Source organism: Semicossyphus pulcher, unplaced genomic scaffold (assembly GCF_022749685.1).
Source record: "Semicossyphus pulcher isolate SPU_LCO1_2020_fin unplaced genomic scaffold, fSemPul1.0.p SCAF_17, whole genome shotgun sequence".
Taxonomy (NCBI): Eukaryota; Metazoa; Chordata; class Actinopteri; order Labriformes; family Labridae; genus Semicossyphus; species Semicossyphus pulcher.
This window is the reverse complement of record NW_027211681.1, coordinates 8097633-8118770: the sequence shown is the minus strand read 5'-3', so window position 1 is coordinate 8118770 and position 21138 is coordinate 8097633. Positions and strand designations below refer to the sequence as shown.

Sequence of the window (21138 nt, the reverse complement as noted above, 5' to 3'; positions counted from 1 at the left end):
GCTTTTAGTGCTTTTTTGCTGAAAAAAAGAAAAAGGCCTGCTTTTATTTTTTAAGCTTATGAAGTACAGTCTTATTCTGAAAAGTTAGGGAAATAGAAGTGACTCAATTTCACTCTGAAATGTAATCTAGCAGAAGTTCAAAGTGGCATATAATCAAGTAAATTACAAGTATCAGAAAAATGACCCTTCGCTAAGTACCTCCCTTGAACGGCCACTGTCCAATCCCACGTTAGCAACCGTAACTAGGCGCGGGAAGCCTGTCAATCTTTCAGAACAAGGAGAAATGCCTGAACGGTGTGAATATGGAATCTGCAAGTCCGACAGCAGCTATCCTCAAAGTTTAGACGGTGAAGAAGAAGTGTCATATTTTTCCGAAGCCAAACACTGGTCTCTGCTTACGATCCTTTCTGGCTTTCGCTACCATCACCGATGATATTGGCACAGCCTTTATTTTTCCACCCCTTGGTTTGTGCCATTGTTGTGGCTTTCCTGTTGTGCCATTAGGAGATCCAGTGCGTGGATCAAGCCCACGATATGCGAGCAATATCCTGACGCACTTGGGGATACTATAGCTTTGCTAGCAGTGGGCTAAAAAGTATTAGATAATGAAAATTATAGAGAGTCATAACTAAACATTAGCTTAAAACAAAACAATATATTAACTTACCCTGCTGTGCATGAACATTGTTGTTCCTGTATGATTGTCCTTAACATGACCTGTCAAGACGTGGGCTGCCTGACGCTCGCATTGGGACCGGCGAGCTTTATGTCCTCTTCTTACTCAACACTCTGCTGACAAATCATATTCTGATCGTAGCTTTCAAATGCGTATTGTCGTCTACTTCTTTCTGATATTTGGGAACTATTTTTCCATAAATTTGCTCTTATTTCCTTTGGAACATCTCTCACTGTTATAGTTGAAAATGCCATATTATTTAAATGCCGGGGCAAAAGCTTGACAGGCGTAGCAACAGTAACCGAGGGTGGCAGGACTTAGCAAAAGGTCAATTGTACCACTAAACAAATAAAGGGGATAGGCAGACTTTGTTTGATATTCAATAATATGTATTTCAGCTTAGGCAATAATGTTCATCAACATTCATGCCAATAAAGGTTATTATTATTTGACTGGCAGACAGACAGACATGGGAGCAAAGAAGGAAGCCAGCAGACATTTGAGACAAATTCCTCCAGGCAGAGAGAAAGAGAAATAGACAGCGGTAGCGGGGGAATTACAAGAAAGAGAGATTAAGATAAGGGAAGATTTATTGAAAGGGCATGGAGGGAATAAATATGCAGAGAAGCAGGAAATGACTCAGGTGAAAGTGAGCTGAGGTGATGGAGGCTTTGGTGGAGAAGGCAGACTGTAAGATAGAGAGATGCAGGCAGTTGTCACAGCGAGGTTATTACAGAGCCATTCCCTCGGCTGTGATTGCACAGTCAATGGAGCGTGAAGTTTTAAACACGGTATTTTGGCAATGCTGCCTTATAACAGCGCCTTGCAAAACGACAGCCGCGAGGAAAACAAGGCTCGATTGTTGATCTGCGTCTCATCAGGGCTCGGCACTGAACACCGCCTGAGACGCCGCTGCTGGGAGGGGAGGAGCCGCCTGTTAGCGTTTCCTTCCCTGTATCCTCCTTCCCCTTTCCTTTCACACACAGACACGCACAACTCGGAGTGTAGGTCAAAACCTGTTGGTGGAGTTTCGATAGGATAATCACGCACAACACTTTATCACCTAAACCCTCGCCCCCACGTAACTCCCATCACCTCCGAACAGAGATCGATGGCGTGTTCCCGGAGCCTGCAGGCTGTTAGTGACAAACAAACGGTCAGCCATCCTGACATGTGTAGGGGGACAGAAGAAGGATGAGGAGCCAGAGCTAAGGGAGACGACACAGGTGAGGGCGAGCCTGACACGCGAGCTGGTTATCACGACGCCAAAAGTCCCAGAGGTTTGAACCTTATTTTTGCTTGTTAAAAAAATGTTGTCCTTTGCTGCACATCTGTCTCATTCAACACAACCAGCAGATCCATGAGTACTTTTGGTTTACTCAGTATGAGGCAGGATTGTAGACCTGAAGGAATCTGCAAAAAAACAAAATTGCTTGTTGGATAATCATACCGGCCTGAACCCCCGCCTCACAATTTTTACAATAGATGTAACTTTATGAAATAGGTAGTGCAACAAGCGTTTCCACTAAACTCAATAACTGGCAAGAAGGTATATGTTTTGTTAAAGTGGTAATCTCGAAGATCTCAGTTTCGTTCTCTTCGGCGGCACCTATGGTGATAAACGGTAACTGCGGGAGCACACTTCAGAGATATCCAAACAGTGTTGCATGTGTGACGTCCACGGTTGGCTCCGGTTGTAACTCTTTATTCTCCTGGCTGACAGTCGCTTTCCTTTTTAGACTCTTTGCCTTCATCTGAGCGTCCAATCTGTTTCTTTTTCTTTGGAGTTTCACTTATTTTTGAAGTTGTATCTGTAGTCATCGGTCTTTTCTTTGTTTGTTCAGCCAAAGTAGATTACTGTTTACTCGCAACGCTTGCAGAGAGCGGAAAAACAGCCGCTTAGCTCCGCCTCCCCTCTCTGGCAGACCAACCACTGCTGGGTGATGGAAAGCGCGTCACTAACTGGGCGCCGCTTGTGATTTTTTCCATGAATGTTGCCACAGACTTCAAGTCCATAATAATATATATTGCAAATGCAAAAGCTTTCATCAGTGGGCCATAGGCTCAATCACTATTGTGTTACCTTGAAGCATGTGAGACTTTTCCTATTTGAATGTGTCTCCGCCCTCTCTCTGATGGCGGGCATTTTTGCACCAACTTCAAGCATGCAACACTTTTGCCTTAGACATATGCTGATTACACTGTTTTGTAGCAGCTTAAAACAATGGCTTTATCTTGATTTTAAACATGGCCAAAGTTTCACATCATGAGGTAAAAGCATGTAAAATGAATCCCTCAGGCTTCAAAAGCTCAGGCAGCATAGTACTCTGAACAGTACACTGTCAACTGTTTAACTTTTGTGACTAGCTAAATAGCAGGTTCAGCTAGTCAAGATTTCTTTATACAGTCATCAGCTCCAGGCACAGCAGACCTCAAAGTGCTCAGTCAGTCTAAAAAGTTTAAAGTTGTTTAAAGCGCTGCTAGCTGCTGCTGCCCCTCAGCAGACTAAAAGCTGGCCAACAGAAGTAAGGGAGCTTTTTTGAGAATTTATAGAGACAGGATCTAAAATAGCGCGTTTCAGTCAGAGGCTTAACTGATGGGGTAAAGTAAGGGCCGGTATGACATACAGAAGTTTTTTTTTGTAACTGAATTATGCCAATAAGAATATAGAGCTGGAAATGAGAAAACAAGTCCTCTTTAAGATGCTACATACAAATCTGTATACTGCACTGGAAGCATTTCTATAGATGGTAACTTGAGGACAGGAATTGCTGTGACACTGAAAACTGTCTGTGGCCCACTGTGACTAAATGAACATAATTAAAACTTCATCTATGAATTTAATAATGACATTGATGAAGAAAATGTATTAAATTAACATCAGTTAAAGCATGACTTAACTTTGCATCTCAGTGTCGGGAGTCACACTTGTCTGGGGGTAACGGTTTAGCTCGTCTGATGCGTCTTAATTTCAGTAGCAGTTAAATAAAGCCTGTAAGGTGATATAGTCTTTATAAAATGGACAACATTCTTATATCTGTTGTGTACATTTAGTTCTAGATGAAGATGAAATCACTCCTTATGGATCGATCTTTCCCACGAGTCATCCACTTGATTTATTGCCTGTCTTTTCTTGTGTGCCTTCACATTTTTTTCTCACCGCTAAGTTTTCTCCTCCGTGTCTCTCTGAAATCTCACCTTTTACCGTGTGACATCCTCCATATCCTCTGCTAAGCCTATTAGCGCACTTGTTATTGCTCCCACTCTTACAATAGTGCACTGGGATTCGGTCCGCTCGGCCTCTTTATCAACTCGTTTTCTCCATTCTTCTTGGTCGCGGTGTCATTTCTCTTCCAGCACCAATTAGCATAACTGGCAGGCAGACGTAGCTAAACCTGTAATGATAATGGTCAGGGGAATGGCTGTTATCTCGGACTCTACGTTAGCTCGATGGCCTTTTCCCCCAGCAGGGCTAATCACTCACTGGGCTTATCTAAACACCGGGTGTCTCCCACCGACCAACCCACCCACCCACTGCCGCACACACATTAGGAGAGTAAAGTGCTTTGATCTGAAGGCCTTCAAGCTCACAGGGTGGTAATCCATTCTCAGTGTTCCTCCCCACTAGTTCCCCATCACTCCCTAAGCGCCCACGTGCACTTTGCCGTGATGTACACACAACGCCATGCCAAGGCTGTTTAGCAGTCTGACGAAGGAGCAGCGATCTGATGAGCCAAGTCCACGAAGGATGCGCATCCAGAGTGAGACTCTTCCTTTTCGATTTCTTAAGCCCCTCCGCTTCCTTTTCCACTCAAACCTTCCTTCGTTCACTCAATCGCTCTCCTCTACCCTCATAATTACCCCTCATTTCTCCACATCCTTTCTTTACTCCTCTCTCCGCCCACACTCGGCCTGGTTTTTATTCTTCCCGCAATTGCATCACTTTCATTCAAACACTCTCGTACACTCGTCTACTTCACTGCTGCCGCTGCTGCTGCTTTCGTCTCCACTCCTCCCCTCCACAGTTTTTTTTTCTTAGCCTACCTATGAAGTCGTTGCTCATTCCCAAGTCGTAGTCCCACACAGAGATCTCCAGGGTTTTCTTTGCCAGCTGGTCCAAGGTTACTTCGTATGAAAACTCCTGTGCAGGTGCAGCACAAGAGCGCATATTTATATCAGTGATTCATAAACACCAGAGTTGAAAGGAACTGAATCTGTAATTGAGTGCACTATAAGTGGAGGCATGCACATTGATTCTCAGATTGAAAGTATCTATATATATATAAGTATATAATTTAAAAAATGTACGCTTAATTTCCATGCACATTCAATCATACACAGTTCGGAACATCATTTTGAGCTCAGTAAAGACAGCAAAGCAGCTGCCGGGTGAGCTGTGGTTATTTGTAAAGCAGGAAATGAGTTGTACCTCATTGAATTCGGGGTTGAGAGTCTTTTTCTTCACTGAAGTCTTGTATTTGGACTTTTTCCCCATATCTGGCTGAAGGATGCTGAGAGAGAGAGAGAGAGAGAGAGAGAAAGGGAGAGCAAAAGCACATCAATTCTCGAGAGCCTTGTACACTCTTCAGCCCGGGCCAAGTCTCAGGAGAAGACATGGCTTCAGCCTAGAGGAATAGTTTGACATATTATAGCATTTAGATCCTGCATGGGGCTAGCTTAGCATAAAGACTGGACTTTTGCTGGTTAGCTCATTTTGTAACCTTTAACAGTCCCATGCTAGTTGTTTCCCTCTTTTTCCACACATTATGCTCAGCTAAATTAACCAACTATTAACTGTAGCTTTTTGTCTACCTGCTGATAAGAGCGTGGTATCAAACTTCACAACTTTTAGGAAGACAGTGAGTGAGCATTTCCCCCAAATAATCTTAAAGTTGCATCGCAGGACAAAAGAGATTTGAACAAAAGAGATGCTCAAATTCATTTCACCTCTCAAACAAGGCCAGAACAATCCTTATTTCGGAGATCAAAGCGATTAATCCATTACTTTTTAATCCATGCCCTGATGTGACAGAAAACTTTGCTGAACGGCGGAAACAAAGGAAGACAAGGAAGTTTGCAAAATTCCTTTCAGAGATAATTGTGACCCAGAAGTCTTTTGAACAAAAGCGGGGACAGTGAGCGAGTGAGATAGACACAGAACAGGAGAGAGAGAGAGAGTAGACCACAGCGAGATCATAATCACGCCGACGTTGGAGGACTGTACGCTCCGGCGAAGAGGCGACAGAAGGAGTGCCAGAGGGCAATGGGAGTCATCATCAGCATAAATTCCAAGTCAAGATGTTCAGGCGGTGAGATATCTCACTCTTTCAGCCTCCTCCCCGCCGGTGACGAATCCTGGCCTGACAGCTGATGCATGAGATGGGCTTGAGGTTGTCACTGCAGAGCCGGAATCAGAGCGAGTGAAGGATGGAGGGGAGGAGGAGGTGAGAGAAAGCAAGGTGGTGGCACAAAAACCTGAGCTACTGTATGCTGTCAGTGCTGAAAATGTCTTTTTTTTTCATGATGTGGAACGATTGGGCCAAAGGAGAAGTTCTCAGGGACGATCCTGTCTTCACTCTCCACAACTTCTACTTGTTGTAACTAGAAAACACTTTTACCATAATAAGAGAGAATCTGAGATTAAAAAGTCGGCTCAATTGCTTCATTATTTCTTCACTGAGGCTAAATAACCACTTTGTTTTAAGGGGCTGACAATCTAGCCGGCACTTTATACTGTGCAAAGACACTTTCTAATTGAGGTAACTTTTCTACTCAACATACATTAGTTCAAATATTCATATTTGGTAATGATCCTGTGGTGGGTGGGAGCTGACAAATCTGTTTATAGGTGGGTGGTGTCTAGTCTCGTCAGCTGGTGCATTGACATCGGGAAGTATAGGAACCTGCTCCGAGACTTCATGAGAACAGAAAATTGAACTATCCTGGAAAACTAGGAAGGATGTTAAAGAGTTAATGGACTGCACTCATGTAGCGCTTTTCTATTGTCTATATGTGTTCTGACCAAGCGGCAACCTTCGGTGTTGAAAATAAATCAAGCCAATGCAAAAGTGCAAAAAACTGCAGTTCCTCGAGTGGCCACTTGAGGCTGGCTCCAGAAACCAAGAAATAACATTACAGCAGGTTTTTACAGCAGAAATAAACATGTTCACAGCCTGGTACAAAATGGTTTTGTTATAAATAGCTAGTTTTATTGTTGAAGGTAGCTGTACGGGGGGTACATATAACTCACCCGTTTTAATTATATTAGGCCTTAAATCATTGGGGCCGGATCACTTGATTGACAGGTGGATCCTGCTGGCTGTCTGCTAGACGTCAACACAGACACTGAGCTTAACTTCACCTGTTTGTGTTGTTGGAGCCTTTAGAGGAACAAATAATCTGTCTCTGTGGATTTATGGAACTTTCTGGCTGTGCAAGAAGTCTGAGCTCCAGCTATTCGGTGAGTTAAATGTTATTTTATTGATATATTTTAGCAGTAGCAGGTATACTGTGCTCGCTTTAGCTGCTTGTTAGCCTGTGCAGTGTTTATCAAACATTTATTTAATGGTCGGCCAGTAAATAGGAATCGGCTTTTCCCCGGAGAGATTACAGCAGACCGTAGTGATGAGAAGACCTGGTACATGTCGCTACTTCTTTACTCTGATAACTTAACACCTGCAGTCAGTCACCGTAACAAACAGAATCTCCTCTGTGGGAAACAGGAAGTTAAACTAGCTCAATCATTATTTATACTATGGCTAATAAATGGATGTAGCTGACTGATTCATGCGGCCCACCCATAGTCCTCAGCCATAGGCCTCAGCTCGTTCGCGCTCCGCCTCTTTGCCTGCCTCTGGATTAAACGGCTCTGGCATTTCCAATATGGCGACCGCCAGCGCCGGTGCAATTCGGGCTTCAAAACGCTTCTTCAGAAACAAATGGGTCACGTGACTGAGACTACGTCCATTATTTATACAGTCTATGACTTTGACCACTCAAAACTGCTTTTACACTCCATGCCACACTCACATTCACACACTGATGACAAAGGCTTTTATGCTACATTTACAGACAGTTGGCTATGACTCTGGGAGCAATTTGGTGTTCAGTGTTCTGCCCAAGGACACTTCAACATGTAGACTGTAGCAGTCAGTGATCGAACCGCCCACCTTCCTATTGACTCTACCACTGAGCCACAGCCATTAAATGTGGTCTCACATAGTGACGTCCACAGAAAATAGGTTGGGGTCAAAGGCTTGGTGACAGTAACTCCACTGCTACTGGTTAACTGCTGCTATCGGTCAGCTTGCAAAATTGTAAAGGCTTGGTTTATTCAAAACACATGCCACTGATTTTGTCTCAAATATTGAATCACTTGGTTTGCAGTGAAACGTAATGTTTTTTAAATCCTGTTGTGTCCACGCTTGAGTGTTCAGAGGGAGCACAATGTAAATTTTAGAGCCTGCACAAGTTCATATTAAGGCTATGGACACCAATAAGGCAAATTTACCTGAGATTACGTGAATTGACACAGAAGTGTGTGGAGTTCAAATGTTTCAAATTGACTGGAAAAATGTTGCGTCAGACAGGGTTAGTGTTTCTGCTTGCACAGTTGGTACACTGGGTATTTGTCTTGAATAAACACAAGCAGTCCAGCTGTCAGAATTGTGAAAATGAAGCTAGATGCACATTTGCTTCCCTTGGAGATGATTCTAAAATTCTCTACCTTGGAAAATGCACTCTGGAAGGACTTACAGTAGCCTGGAGAACTTCTAAATATTTGCTTTTGAAAATCTCTCCTGATTTTGTTGTTCCAGTTCATCCACTTCTCATGACTAATCACAGGCTTTGTCGGCTGTTTATATCATTTTAAAAGGTCATTTCTTCACAAGATGATCAGCATTTTTACTCATAAATAAAAGGTGTGAATACAAAGGTCTGATTGCCTCACAAGAAAAAAAAAAAAAAAAGAGAAGAAGAAAGAGAGAAATGAAAGAGAGGCAGCAAAACAAAGCCTCTATTTGACCGGCACCATGTGAGAAGGTGAGGTGTAAGCCAGCGGGGACATCTCAGTGGGAGCTGTGCAGAATCACATTTAACATACCGCTCAGAGGAAGTTAAGACGGGGGATTCCAATTTCCCGAGTGACAAAACATCATTTGACAGCAACATTCACAATAATGATAGCATAACTAAAAATATTCTGTGCTGCTGAAACCAAACTATGCTGGAATTACCGCAGAAAATTCAATGTGAAGAATTATTCATACCATGGGAGGCTGGTCCATGGAGATAGGAAGGATTATCCCCTCTGTTTTTGTTAGCTGTTTCCTCCAAAAGTAGGTTGTTCACTGCTAAACACAATGAACTAAGTGATAATATGTTTCTGTGGCGTACACATTAACTATTTCAGCCATGTATCTCAAACCTCCGCTGACTGATAACAGGGACTGACAGCTGCTCTTCTCTTTAATGAGGATGATGCAGCAATACTTCAACAGCTTTAAACGCGCGTCTCAGCAAAACATCACACTCACTAGATTTATAAAGGCAGGAGCTTTTTGCAGGGCATGTTGAAGGCTGAGCGTTAATCATCCTGTCAAGCATGTAACCGTGCCGTGATGTATGTACATGTAATGAGACATTAGTTGCTGCTATCTATCACACATCATACAAACTGTCTGCAGGGATTGAGACTTCAATGCATAACCCCAAAATCATAAATGTGACGTTCAAATGGCCACCAGGGTCCATCTGACATAGAATTTGTCCTCTGCTTAAGCACGGTACACAATCACAAACACGCAAGTGGAGCCAGAAAAAGAAACAGGATGCTTGTTGTGCGTTCTGTATGTACACTACTGTAGTCCACCTCTTTAGTGCTGTTCTTGTTAAGCAGTCACACAAACTTTTTTTGTTTCCCTTTCTGGTTGTTTAGCCAAATACAACACACAGATAAGCCGTGAAAACAGGGGGGACAAAATCCAAAGTCCCTTCTCTGTGTGAAAATGCTTCAGGCAAAGCAAACATGAGGGTTTAACAGCCTCACTTCAAATCAAGTGAGTATCTTTAGATTTCACTGGTAAGTATGAAACTCCCCTTTAAAGCCAGTTTTAACACACAATAATGGGCCATAATGTGCTTTATAATGTGCAGAAAAAAAGCTTTTATATGCATCTTTTTTAATCCTATTATATATGTGTATGTATGTGTGTGTCTGGTTTAATGCATGTGGGCATATAGAGAATGCTACATTAGTTTAAGCACATTTTGTAATATAATGTGCAATGACAGTAAAGGTATTGTTGCACGTTTGTTTATGTTACTCTCCTTTCATTGCAAAAGTGTCTTTCTGAATTTCAAACTGAAATGCCTCTAACTTTGGGAAATACTCACTTACAGAGCTCCAGTCATGTTATAAGACATATCAAATGCTCTACTTGAAATAATAAATGTGTCTGACATGGTTTTTCTGCAAAATACGTTTAATCGCCTTTAAAAATCCTCCAAGGCATCTCCTCCCTCATTAAAAATTCTGCATAGGCCCCGCCCACTATGCAAATGTCCAACTGCCCCCTCCGTCGCAAAAACAAAACACATCTCTGCCATTGTTTCATGGCAACTTATGGAAACCTAGCTAGCTTGAAATGTATTAATTAGCAGTAGTAACGTCAACGTTAGTAGTCAGTAGTGAGTTTGCAAACATTACGATGACGGTTACAGCTGGCTCGTGCATAGCCGAAGTGGTTGCCATAGGTTACATGTAATGATATGCATAGCGTCGTCCCGTCCATTAACAGGATTGGCTCCTTAAGTTTGTGACATCACAAACCTGCCAATCTGAACACGTGTTGTTCAGCCTGTCCTTGGTACACTGCAGTTTAAAAGCAGACAGGCCCAGCCATGGACATGACTGCTTATGTTGTCCCTGATATGTCTTGAAGCGTTTTTTTTTTCATTTAGTTCAATTTGGCTTACATACACACATGCACGCACCGAGCACGCACGCACACACACACATAGGACAGGATTGAACACAAGCTGACATATTATAAACCGACACCATATATACTACACCAAGAGTACTAAAATACATTTTTCATCTCTTCTGTCTTTGCCCTTTCTGTCATTGGACACCACATGACTCGGTCACATGACCACTTGAAAACACACTAACTGCCGGGGTCATGAGAAATTGGTGCCTAAAACCGTCCTGACAGCAAGTTTAGGTTAGAGAGGGACAAACACGAACGAGAATGAGAGAAAGAAACAACACGAATCCAGATGTGGCGAGGAGAGATGAAGGTGAGGGAGAAGTGTTGAAAACGAGATGCAGAGTTATGACGCAGTGTTGCAAAAACAGGAAAAAATTGTGATAGAAAAAACTGAGCGACGATAGGGGAGAGGAGCTAAATATATGTCTGCTGCAGAGAGGCTTCACGATTTACACTTCACACGAGCGTTCAGGGGTAAAGAGTGCGAGAAAGAGAGCAAAACTGTAAAGCATGGCGTGTATGTGCTCGGTCAGCAGGAAATATCTGACATGTTTTGCACTTTTTCTGCCGTCACATGTCTTTTCTCTGACACAATCATTTATTCTTACAATCTTTCAGGTAGCGTGTGGAGAGCAGGAGGGAGAGAGGAGAGTGGCTCCTTCTGGAGGATGTAAACTCATTTAGTCTGTAAATGCTAATTTGTCCTTTCAATTGGAAGACAAATTAGTTCTGTGATAATTCTGACCTTGTCTCACTTGAACGGCTTTTAAAAGCGGATTGAGAGTCACAGAGAGAGGAGACCGATTGGAAAAGCCCTCTGGAAAAATGCACCGACACACACATACACTCACAAGCACACACACACACACACACACAGCATGGATGAAGAAAGGCTTGCATCAAGATCAGCTTTAGTTCCTGCTTCCTCAAGAGGATTTCGGGTGTTACAGCTGCAGGACATCAGCGCTCTGACAGTAAAGTGAGTCAGAAAGCTAGCTAAGCAAATTAATTCTTTACTCCTATGTCCAATTAATCGCCCGGTATACTCTAGAGATGCAATTCACCTATGCAGGCATAGATACCCTCCATCCACCCTCTCTTTTTCTTAATAAAGTTTAGTTAATTTCACCAAAACTTCACAGAATAAAGTGCGCTGGAAATCACTAAAGGAGGCCTTCAAAGAGAAGCGTATATTCTGCAGACCGACCGAGTGAACTGAGGTAAAGCTGATTATTTGTAATGGTTAAAAGAGTTCCTGATACAAAAGAGAACAAAAGAAAACTCTGGCAGAAAGGCAAACAAAATATCCAAACAAGTGAAGTTCCAGAAATAAGAATCCGATCGGAGCTTAAACAAATCACGTCGACGACTCTCCTTTATAAAAGGAAGCAGCCGATACAAAGAACAGAAAGTGGCAGATACAACAAAAAAGAATAAATTGAAACATAGCAAGTGAGGAGGAAAGAGTGACAGAAAGAAGAGGAAGTAGTTACTCTGGGTGCGTGTGTTGTTTTCTGGTGTAGTCCAAACATTGCACATCAAAATAGAGCAATAAAGCACAAGGTGCCACTGTTAAAGAAATGGAACAGATCAATATCTGGGATAGAAACAGGAGGAATATCCGCGCGTGAGTGTGAGCAAGAAAGACGTGAGCTTGTTTCTGTGAAAAAGTGTGGTTCGATCGTGGTTTTATAAGCTCAATAAAAACATCTGATAAAAAGTTTTTCTATTAAGAATTTGTAACCGTCTCTCTCTTTTAACTTTTGGAAATCAAACTGCATGGATCCCTCTGCTGCTCATCTTCTCCTACATTAAACTGGTCCGTGTCCTGAAGTTTACAAGGTCAAATGAAAGCATTTTCTTCATCTTAGCAGGATAACTTAACTATTTATGGTTTGATCACACACACACAACTGAGTATGGTTTAAAAATGTTGGTTAGAGGCGCCGGTTTAGCTCAGAGGTAAAACGCACAGAGGCTACAGTCCTCGATGGGGCGACCCCAGGATCGCCTCCCAACCTCGGCCGCATGTCATTCCCCACTCTCTCTTCCCCTGCTTCTGACACTGTCCCCTCTCTCCCTCTCTCTCTCTTAAAATAAAGGCATCAAAAGATGAAAAAAAAAATCTTTTAAAATGTTGGTTAAATGTGTAATGTCCCTCTGTGCTGCTTTAAATGGTAAATGGTAAATGGACTGTACTTGTACAGCGCTTTTCTAGTCTTGCGACCACTCAAAGCGCTTATACACTACATGTCACATTCACCCCTTCACACACACATTCACAAACTGATGGCAGAGGCTGCTACGTAAAGGTTCAATTTGTCTTGTGACATGTGACTGTAGCAGTCAGGGATCGAACCCCCAACCTTCCAAATTGAGAGACGACCGACTCTACCACTGAGCCACAGCCACCAGTTTAGCTCAGTTGGTGGAGCATGCACCCATGCACAGAGGCCACAGTCCATGCCTCACTGATCGCAGGTTCGACTCCCAGTCCGTCGATCATTTGTCATCCCCCACTGTCTACTCCCCACATTTCCTGTCTCTCTTCATTTGTCCCATAAATAGGAAAAAAAATCTTAACGTGGTAATCTCAAAGTTCTCAGTTTCATTCTATCTGGTGGCACCTAATGGCGATAAAAGACATCATCATCATCAACATACATCCCAGATAATCAGAGGTCTACGGTTGGCTCCCTTTGTTACAGTTGTAACTCATGATTTTCCTCGTTGACTGTCACTTTCCTTTTTAGACTGCATATCATTACATGTAACCTATGGCAACTGCCTTCATCTAAGAGTCAAATTTGTTTCTTTTTCTTTGGATTTTCACTTATTTGTGAAGTTGTATCTGTAGTCATCGATCTTTTCTTTGTTTGTTGCAGAGACTGGAAAAGCAGCTGCTTAGCTCCGCCTACCCTCTCTGGCAGACTTACCACTGTTGGGGGATGGAAAATCGCCACAGACACCCAGTTCATAATAATACTGCAAATGCAAAGGCTTTCATCAGTGGGCCAAAGGCTAAATCAGCACTGTGTTACCTCATTCGGCGATAGATTGTGACTTAACAGACAATTATTTACATGAAAATCTCTGAGATTATATCTAAAAAAAAAACGGGTAATGTCCTTAGCTATTTTCTGAAAAATGATACTTTGCCATTAAGAAAGAAGTTGTTTGTCTCTCCATTTACTTTACAATAGGTCTACACGTTTATTAGTCCGTTTAAACCAGACCAGACTAATTGATCTGAGATAATGCACGTCATCTTCTTACTTATATGTGTTACTATATGTGAAACTTCTATGTCTCAGACACTAGCAGAGATGCTGAAGTAACCTCCTTAGAGATCTCAAACAATGTGTCATGCTTAATCAGCTGATCGAAATTCAAGCCGGGATGTTGCTTTGGAAAAAATAAAACAATTTAGTCTACCAAATTCTCTGAGTGACAGCAGAGCACATCTGCATTCATGCTGCAGAAAAACGCCTCTTTTTCTGCATCTTCTAGTTTCATCCTCAGACAAACATTTTAGTCAAAGGGGTCAAAACCAACTCAGCAGCAACTTCCTCAACATTAAAGAGCTACAGTATATTCCAATCTGATTAACAGTCTTATCGTGTAGACATTAAAGCTACTTAGGAGTTATGAAAGCTTCATTGAGAAGCAGCTTCAGCAACCTGCTGCTCATCTACCCCGAGTCCTCCCACTGACTGAGGCCGTACTGGTTTCAGTGTTGGTCGTCCTGTGTGTGGGAGCTCTCTCACTCCTGCACTGTTGGTATTTAAGTGCAGCCGGCAGATCAGAGATGGAGCTGTGTGGGTTTTATCTGTCACCATCCATGCCTAACGGGCAGGTTGGCTCAGGTGCACGGTGTCAGACACTTTGCTTTCCGGCGGCTCTGTTTCACACTTTGAAAAGACTCGCATCACTGAGAGAAGTGCTCAGTCTCACTTTAAAGTGGTACATCATGAAGACCCAATAAGCATAGGTCCACTACTAACTATCAGTTTGATGAATTGATGCGACCTATTAATTATCTCACATCAGTCGGTTAAAGTCAATCAATTTATTCATTAATTGGTTATAGTTCCACATCTTCCTTTTTCTGCAGCGTGATTGGAGCACGCTGCATGCTGGTGGGATTGTGTCTCTGCTGGATGGCAGTGACATTCTACATTTTAACATTTGAAGGGTCCCGCTGCCACAACAGGCAGCTGCTCAATCACAGTGGTTGTATTGGTTGTGCTCTCGGTCAGCTCACTGAGATGAGTCTGAGTCTAAGAGCGTGACGCAAACTAGGCCTGTAGAAGCTTTACATTTGGTCGCCCCCCCCCAGCTTTTGCATTTCCCATGTATGTGGGGAATGTGTCATGCTGGTGTCGGAGCGGGGCATCTGGTGGCTTCGCCCCCTCAGGCCTGTCAGGCTGGTTGAGGGGTGAAGCGTGTGTGAAATGGAACAAAGGTTACACACTGTAACTCTGGGTCCTATGAGCAGCGTTAGAGCCCTCTAACGTTAGCTGGGGCAATACATAGTGAACATCATTCCCACCTGATGCACAAGGAAGAGATGCTTAGATTGGAAAAAAATTGGGGTAATAAATGTAATATTAAAAGTTAATATCCATATTAAAAAGACACACACAGCCTGTATTGGGTGCGCTGTTGAGTTAATCCTGACCGCCACATACTGAAGCACATACAAGTTTCATCATGTTCGACGGGGGCCAGTGGAGTATGAAAAGAGGGATTATGGGAAACCCAGTTTTAACATTTTCAGCAGTTATCTAGCTAACAACATCAGCTCATCTGTCCATGCTTGTTGAATCCTTTGTGCTCGAGACCTTTTTATGTTTCATAGTTTTAGTTGTTGGCGAGATTGGACTAAGCTTTTTTGTAGCTGAAAAACAGAATCGACAAACTTTGGCAGCATTTGTGGCCGTGTACTTCAGCCAACAACACCCTGTTAAGTGATCAAAGAAATAAGCTGTTCTGAAATCTGACAAATACTTTGAAGCTTTCCACAACATATAAAGTGCATAGCCAACAGTTTTCAATCATATTTTCCTTCAATATCCATACATAGCAGCTTATAGTCGAGATGTACATTATTAGTTAAGATCAGAAAAAGACGCAAAGTTTCGCATCGCTTACACATTTAACTGAAGGATTCACTCCATGGCTGTGGCTCAGAGTCTCTCTCAGAGTCGTCTCTCAATCGAGGGTTGGGGGGTCGATCCCTGACCGCTACGGTCACATGTCGAAGTGTCCTTGGGAAAGACACTCAATTGCTCCTGAAGGCATAGCCTTTGGTGTGTGACTGCCTATAGATCCTGATTGGTGATTGACACTTAGGTCGTTGCCATCAGTGTGTGAATGAGTGTGTGAAAGGGTGATTGTGACATCTAGGTCAGAAGACTAGAAAAGCGCTCTATAAGTACAGACCATTTAACATTTACTCCCAAGTCAATTAACTTGTTATCAATGGACACTAAATGAAAATTAAGGTTGATTCAAACTGGTGTATTTACCTTAAATGTGGCCATTATGGCTCCAATGGTCATGTTAACAGGGAGACCAGACCTCACACAAAACAGTGCGGATTCCTTTACAGTTATCCAACATAGTTTATCCAGTTGGCTTCTTTTTGTGTTGACTTTTGGTTGGACTCGGAAACCAGGAAGTGTTTAAAATATGTAAATGTTGATGTTAAAATTCAATTTTAAGATCCCAAAGAAGCTTTAGCTAACACACTTAGCGAGACACATTTATGAGGAATATTCCAGGATGAAAAAAAGAGTGATAATTTTCCTTTAACTATTTTTACACTCTAGTTAAACACACACTTTTACAACCTATGCACCAGGATCCTTGCTGTGCTATAATGAATGTGAATTGCTAATGTGGAATACCTGAATATGAGCATAATTTGTAGGATAGCAGTTTGTTCATGAATATCAGATATGACTTACATTTTGACGAAGGGGTCAGAGTAGCCGTTGGAGTCCATGGCGGCCAGATGGGCGCAGCGTATGATCCCCACCAGCAGGCAGCCTTTCTCTGTGTTATAGCACAGTGACACCAGGATGCGACCACGCTGGGGACACACAAAACAACAGTGTGTCGGAAACAGCACCTGTTTTCAACCTGACGTTTCCCTCTTCAGTGAATACACGACGGGGAATCCTGGCTCGGGGTCAATAAAGTTCCCCACAACACTTTCACTCAGAAAAGAAACTAAAAATATGATGCGTGTCTGGTTTTGGCAACAGGAGTATTCACATTAAAGCTTGTAATTAAAGGCCTTATCTGAGCCGGGCAAAATGACACTGCTCCCTTCTCCCTTTAATCTCCAGGATGAACCATAAACTGAGTCTAATCAGAGACCAAAAGCTATTAGCCTCTGTCTATAAAATCATGAAGAGACATGAGATAAACACCACCGGAGGAGAAAAACACCTGCAGCTGCCGTGTCTTCTACAACATGTTGCTATAAGAAGTCCCGTGAGCAGTTTCCCTTCACATTAGTCCCCGAAGACTTAATGAATCAGACACATATACTGATTAAAAACATCTAATTAAACCTCCCTTTCCTTCAGAGGACAGATTAGAAATGCTGAGGAGATAAGAAAACGTATCAAATATAAAAGAGTAATAGGAAATTACAGTGAGCCATGTTTGGGTTCGAAAACGGCTGATGATAAGATTGTTGATGATAAAGCTGATGATAGTTTTACCTCCTCTTCTGCCACCAGCGCTCCCTGCTCCACCGTTTGATTGTTGGTCTCTTTATTCTGAAAGGAGAGGAAGAGAGAGAGAGAGAGGGAGAGAGAGGGAGGGGGACATGATGGTTATAGCCCACAGAGCCTGCAGGTGAATATCTATTACACTTTATAATGCAGCTTTTGAAATTGATGTGTGATAGCCCTCGGGCAAACATGCACAATGGAAATAGGACACATCTTGATATATATGTCCACAGAAACCCATTTGGTATTTATGTGAGCAGCCTGTGCACCATCACACACACGCACACACAGGATGTATGTACCTGTGCAATTCTCTCCAGGCCCATATTGTAGCGTTTGTTCTCCCCCTCTCTCACTTTCTTCAGGGCCACCCTCACCTCTCCGATGAATTCATTTCGTCCGAGTCTGTCCATGTCACACACACACAGCCTGTCTCACACACACACACATGCAGAGGAGGGGAAAAGAAAAGAAGCAGGTGAGTCAGTGATAAGTTACAGATGAACCCTGCCGCTGCTTTGCTGCCGCTCATTATTGAAACGCAGGCGTAGACGCTGCCAAATATATCCAAAGTGCATCTGAACAATCAATCAGCTCCTCCATCTGCAGCGCATGACGAGTTCTCTGCCGCTTCACACGGGCTGCCTCGTGAATGCTGAGTGTGTTGTGTGACTGCTGAAGGGGGGGGGGGGGGGGGGTTCATAAAGGATTTAATCACTTCCCTTCCTGGCTGTTACTCCGTCAGACACTTATTTGTCCTAATTGAAACATGTAAAAGAAGAGACATGGCTTAAAGCTGGTAATCACTTTTCTATCTATGTGCTGCTGATTTCAAAGGACCCTGATTATGTGTTTTATACTCATGAAATGAATTAAAAGGGGAAAGGATCTATTCATTCGCATACATTATGTGCTATATACACTCATCGACCTCTTCATTAGGTACACTTGTGCCGTCTAATGTGATCCATTACGACAGCTCTGCCATGAGTTCTGCCTCTGTGAGTGAAATGTGCTGTTTTATAACTGACACGGTCAGAGAGGTTTAAATCTTACTCTTACATCTTTAATATTGAGGCAGAAGCTTTCAGCGGACTGAATTATGAGAGAAATATTTCAATATAACACACTGTCCAAAAACAACACCCACTGCGACCTCTAAATAGTAAGTAAAGTAAAATTACAACCTGTCAGACCCTGTCAACAAAAATGAAAAATCTAAGCTTTATAAAAGTGAAATTCATTCCAGAGCTGCTACACTGGATCACATTAGATCATACATGTTGTGAATGAAGTGGCAGTTCATGGAATATTTTACAGGGTGACCATTGTGCCTTCAGGGAGTTTGAAGACCAGCTCCAGTCATGTTTTAAGACATACAAAATGCTCTGCTTGAAATAATACATTGTGTCTGATACATTTAGTGACCTTGTAAAAATCCTCCCAAGGCATCTTCGCCCTCATTAAAAATTCATGAATCTACAGAGTCCCCGCCCACTACGCAAATTTCCAACCGCCCCCTCCGTTGCGCAAACAAAACGCGTCTCTGCCATCGTTTAGTGGCAGAGACGTGTTTTGTTGTGTCTTGTTGAAACTTAGCTAGCTTGAAATGTTGTCATTAGCAGTGGTAACGTTAACGTTAGTAGTCAGTAGTGAGTTTGCAAAAATTACAATGATAGTTACAGCTGGTTCAAAGTGGTTGCCATAAGTTGCACATAATGCATAGCGTCACCCCGTCCATTAACGGGATTGGCTCCTTAGGTTTGTGACGTCACAAACCTGCCAATCTGAAATCGTGTTGCTCAGCCTGTCCTTGGTACACTGCAGTTTAAAAGCAGACAGGCCCAGCCATGGAGATGAGTTCTTATGTTGTTCCTGATATGTCTTGTAGCGCATGAAAAACACCACATGGAGATGTTTACAAGGTTCAACACTTGATTTTCACCGGAGGGGCTCTTTAATGTTGTTCTGCGATACTCAAAAGAACACAAGACTAGAACAGCAGAAATACTAGCTGCTCTGTGAGGACGTACACAGACATAGCAGTACTTTAAGCTCAATGCTAGCTCAGGCAGACAACTCATGTTTGACATGTTCATTTCAGCAGAAGAACATTATTCGAGTCTGGCATCTGACTCTGAAGTCATCACTCCCGGCAGATTCATTTTACATGGCAAAATTTGAGGAGGGATGAAATAATTTCTTAAACCTCCCAAGCCGGGGGGGGGGGGGGGGCTGCAGGTGGATGCCGGGGTGCTGGTGGGGCTTAAAGATTGAGCACAGTACTGGTGCAGGGCAGTCATGGCAATGACAGAGTTAGGGGGAGAGATGGGAAATTCTGCTGGTTAAATAGACCGCCAAATTGGGAGGGTCGTTTATCGTGTTCTGCTGGAGAGTGCAGCTTGAGTTTAGTGCCTGAACAAGCTCCATTAAGCTCGATCAGAGTGCTAACATTTGCTTATAAGCAATGACCACATAGTACAGCTAAGCCTGATAGGACTGTCCTTTTTGTTAGGTACCGTGCTTGGTCACAAGCCAAGGTGTTAATTTTTAAACTGATGACCTAGATTAAATATCAGGGGACGACCAAATTTGTTAAAATTTAGCTGCTGGGCATCAAGGACATCTGCACCCACTTACAAGTCTGTCTATTCAATTGATAATACTTTCAGTTATACTGTGTTTTCAGGATTATCAAACACTCTTCACTAAGTTCAAATGGTTAAGGAAAACAACACATTAAACCCTAAGACGCAACAAAAGTTAAGGGAACATTAAGAGTAGTTCTGAAAAGGTGATTATTGATTAGTTATTTAACAAATCTGTGCTGTTACAGATGTTTTTTGTTTGAGAGAGTTATGGAGAAGGCTTGGTCGCCCCAAGTCGTGGTCGTGCAGTTTAGTGAGTTAGGAGGGAGCCTGGTTAAGTAGACTTTATGAGGGAGGAAATGGATCAGTTTAGGGAAACGCATCTTTATGGATGCTGTGCTATAAAGAATGCAGTCGCAGTAGTTGGGTCTTGATGTGCTGAAGGCATGGATCAAAGTTTGGCAGCGGAGAAAAAGAGTGATGGGCCGAGACGAGCTGTGTTCTTCAGATAAAAAAAAATCGGTTCTGGTGATTTTTATTGATGTGATGTTCAAAGGAGAGGCTGCAGTGGAAAATGACTCAGAGGTTGGGGATCCACGGGGAGGGAGACGGAGTGAAGATATCGATAGGATTTGGGAAGGATGATGGTGATGATGTCTGATTTATGACGGTTTAAGTTTTAGGGAGTTGGCTTGCATCTGGGATTTAATTTGGTCGGAGTGGAGCGGGTTGCCGTGGTGAAAGATTTACTTGAGCTGGACGTCATTGGCTTTGCGGTGGGAGCGGAGGCCGTGAGGATGTTGGATGTTGCAGAGGAGGAGGATGTAGAGGTTGCTGAAAAGTCAGTGGCCGTCTTGGTAAGAGCAGTTAAAAATGCAAAATCCATCACCTTTGTAAAACCTTACTGAGTCAGAGGCGTAAAAATACTCTCTCCTTCGATGCATTTCAAACTTACAGAGAGACAACAGAATGACTATCTTCTTCTTTATTTCCTCAGTTGTGTGAAATTATTTCCTCCACAGGGCTCACTTATTTAAGCTGATGGGGATGCTCGATAGAGAGTGAATATTCCATCAGCTACAGTACGGTCTTCACAACCCATCACCTGCTACAATATTCCCTCTGTGCTC

The 21138-nt window shown here is 42.8% G+C and overlaps 1 protein-coding gene across 1 annotated transcript in view; it reads right to left on the bottom strand.

Annotated features, from left to right (window-relative positions):
• Positions 1-21138, bottom strand: part of doc2g (double C2-like domains, gamma) — a 45864-nt gene that overhangs the window by 4310 nt on the left and 20416 nt on the right. The window contains exons 6-10 of the mRNA XM_069666659.1: positions 17723-17849; positions 17409-17465; positions 16644-16768; positions 5106-5187; positions 4721-4817 (exon numbers count right to left, since the gene is read on the bottom strand). Coding sequence (XP_069522760.1) covers positions 4721-4817; positions 5106-5187; positions 16644-16768; positions 17409-17465; positions 17723-17849 — 488 coding nt within the window. The remainder of the gene's footprint in view (positions 1-4720; positions 4818-5105; positions 5188-16643; positions 16769-17408; positions 17466-17722; positions 17850-21138) is intronic.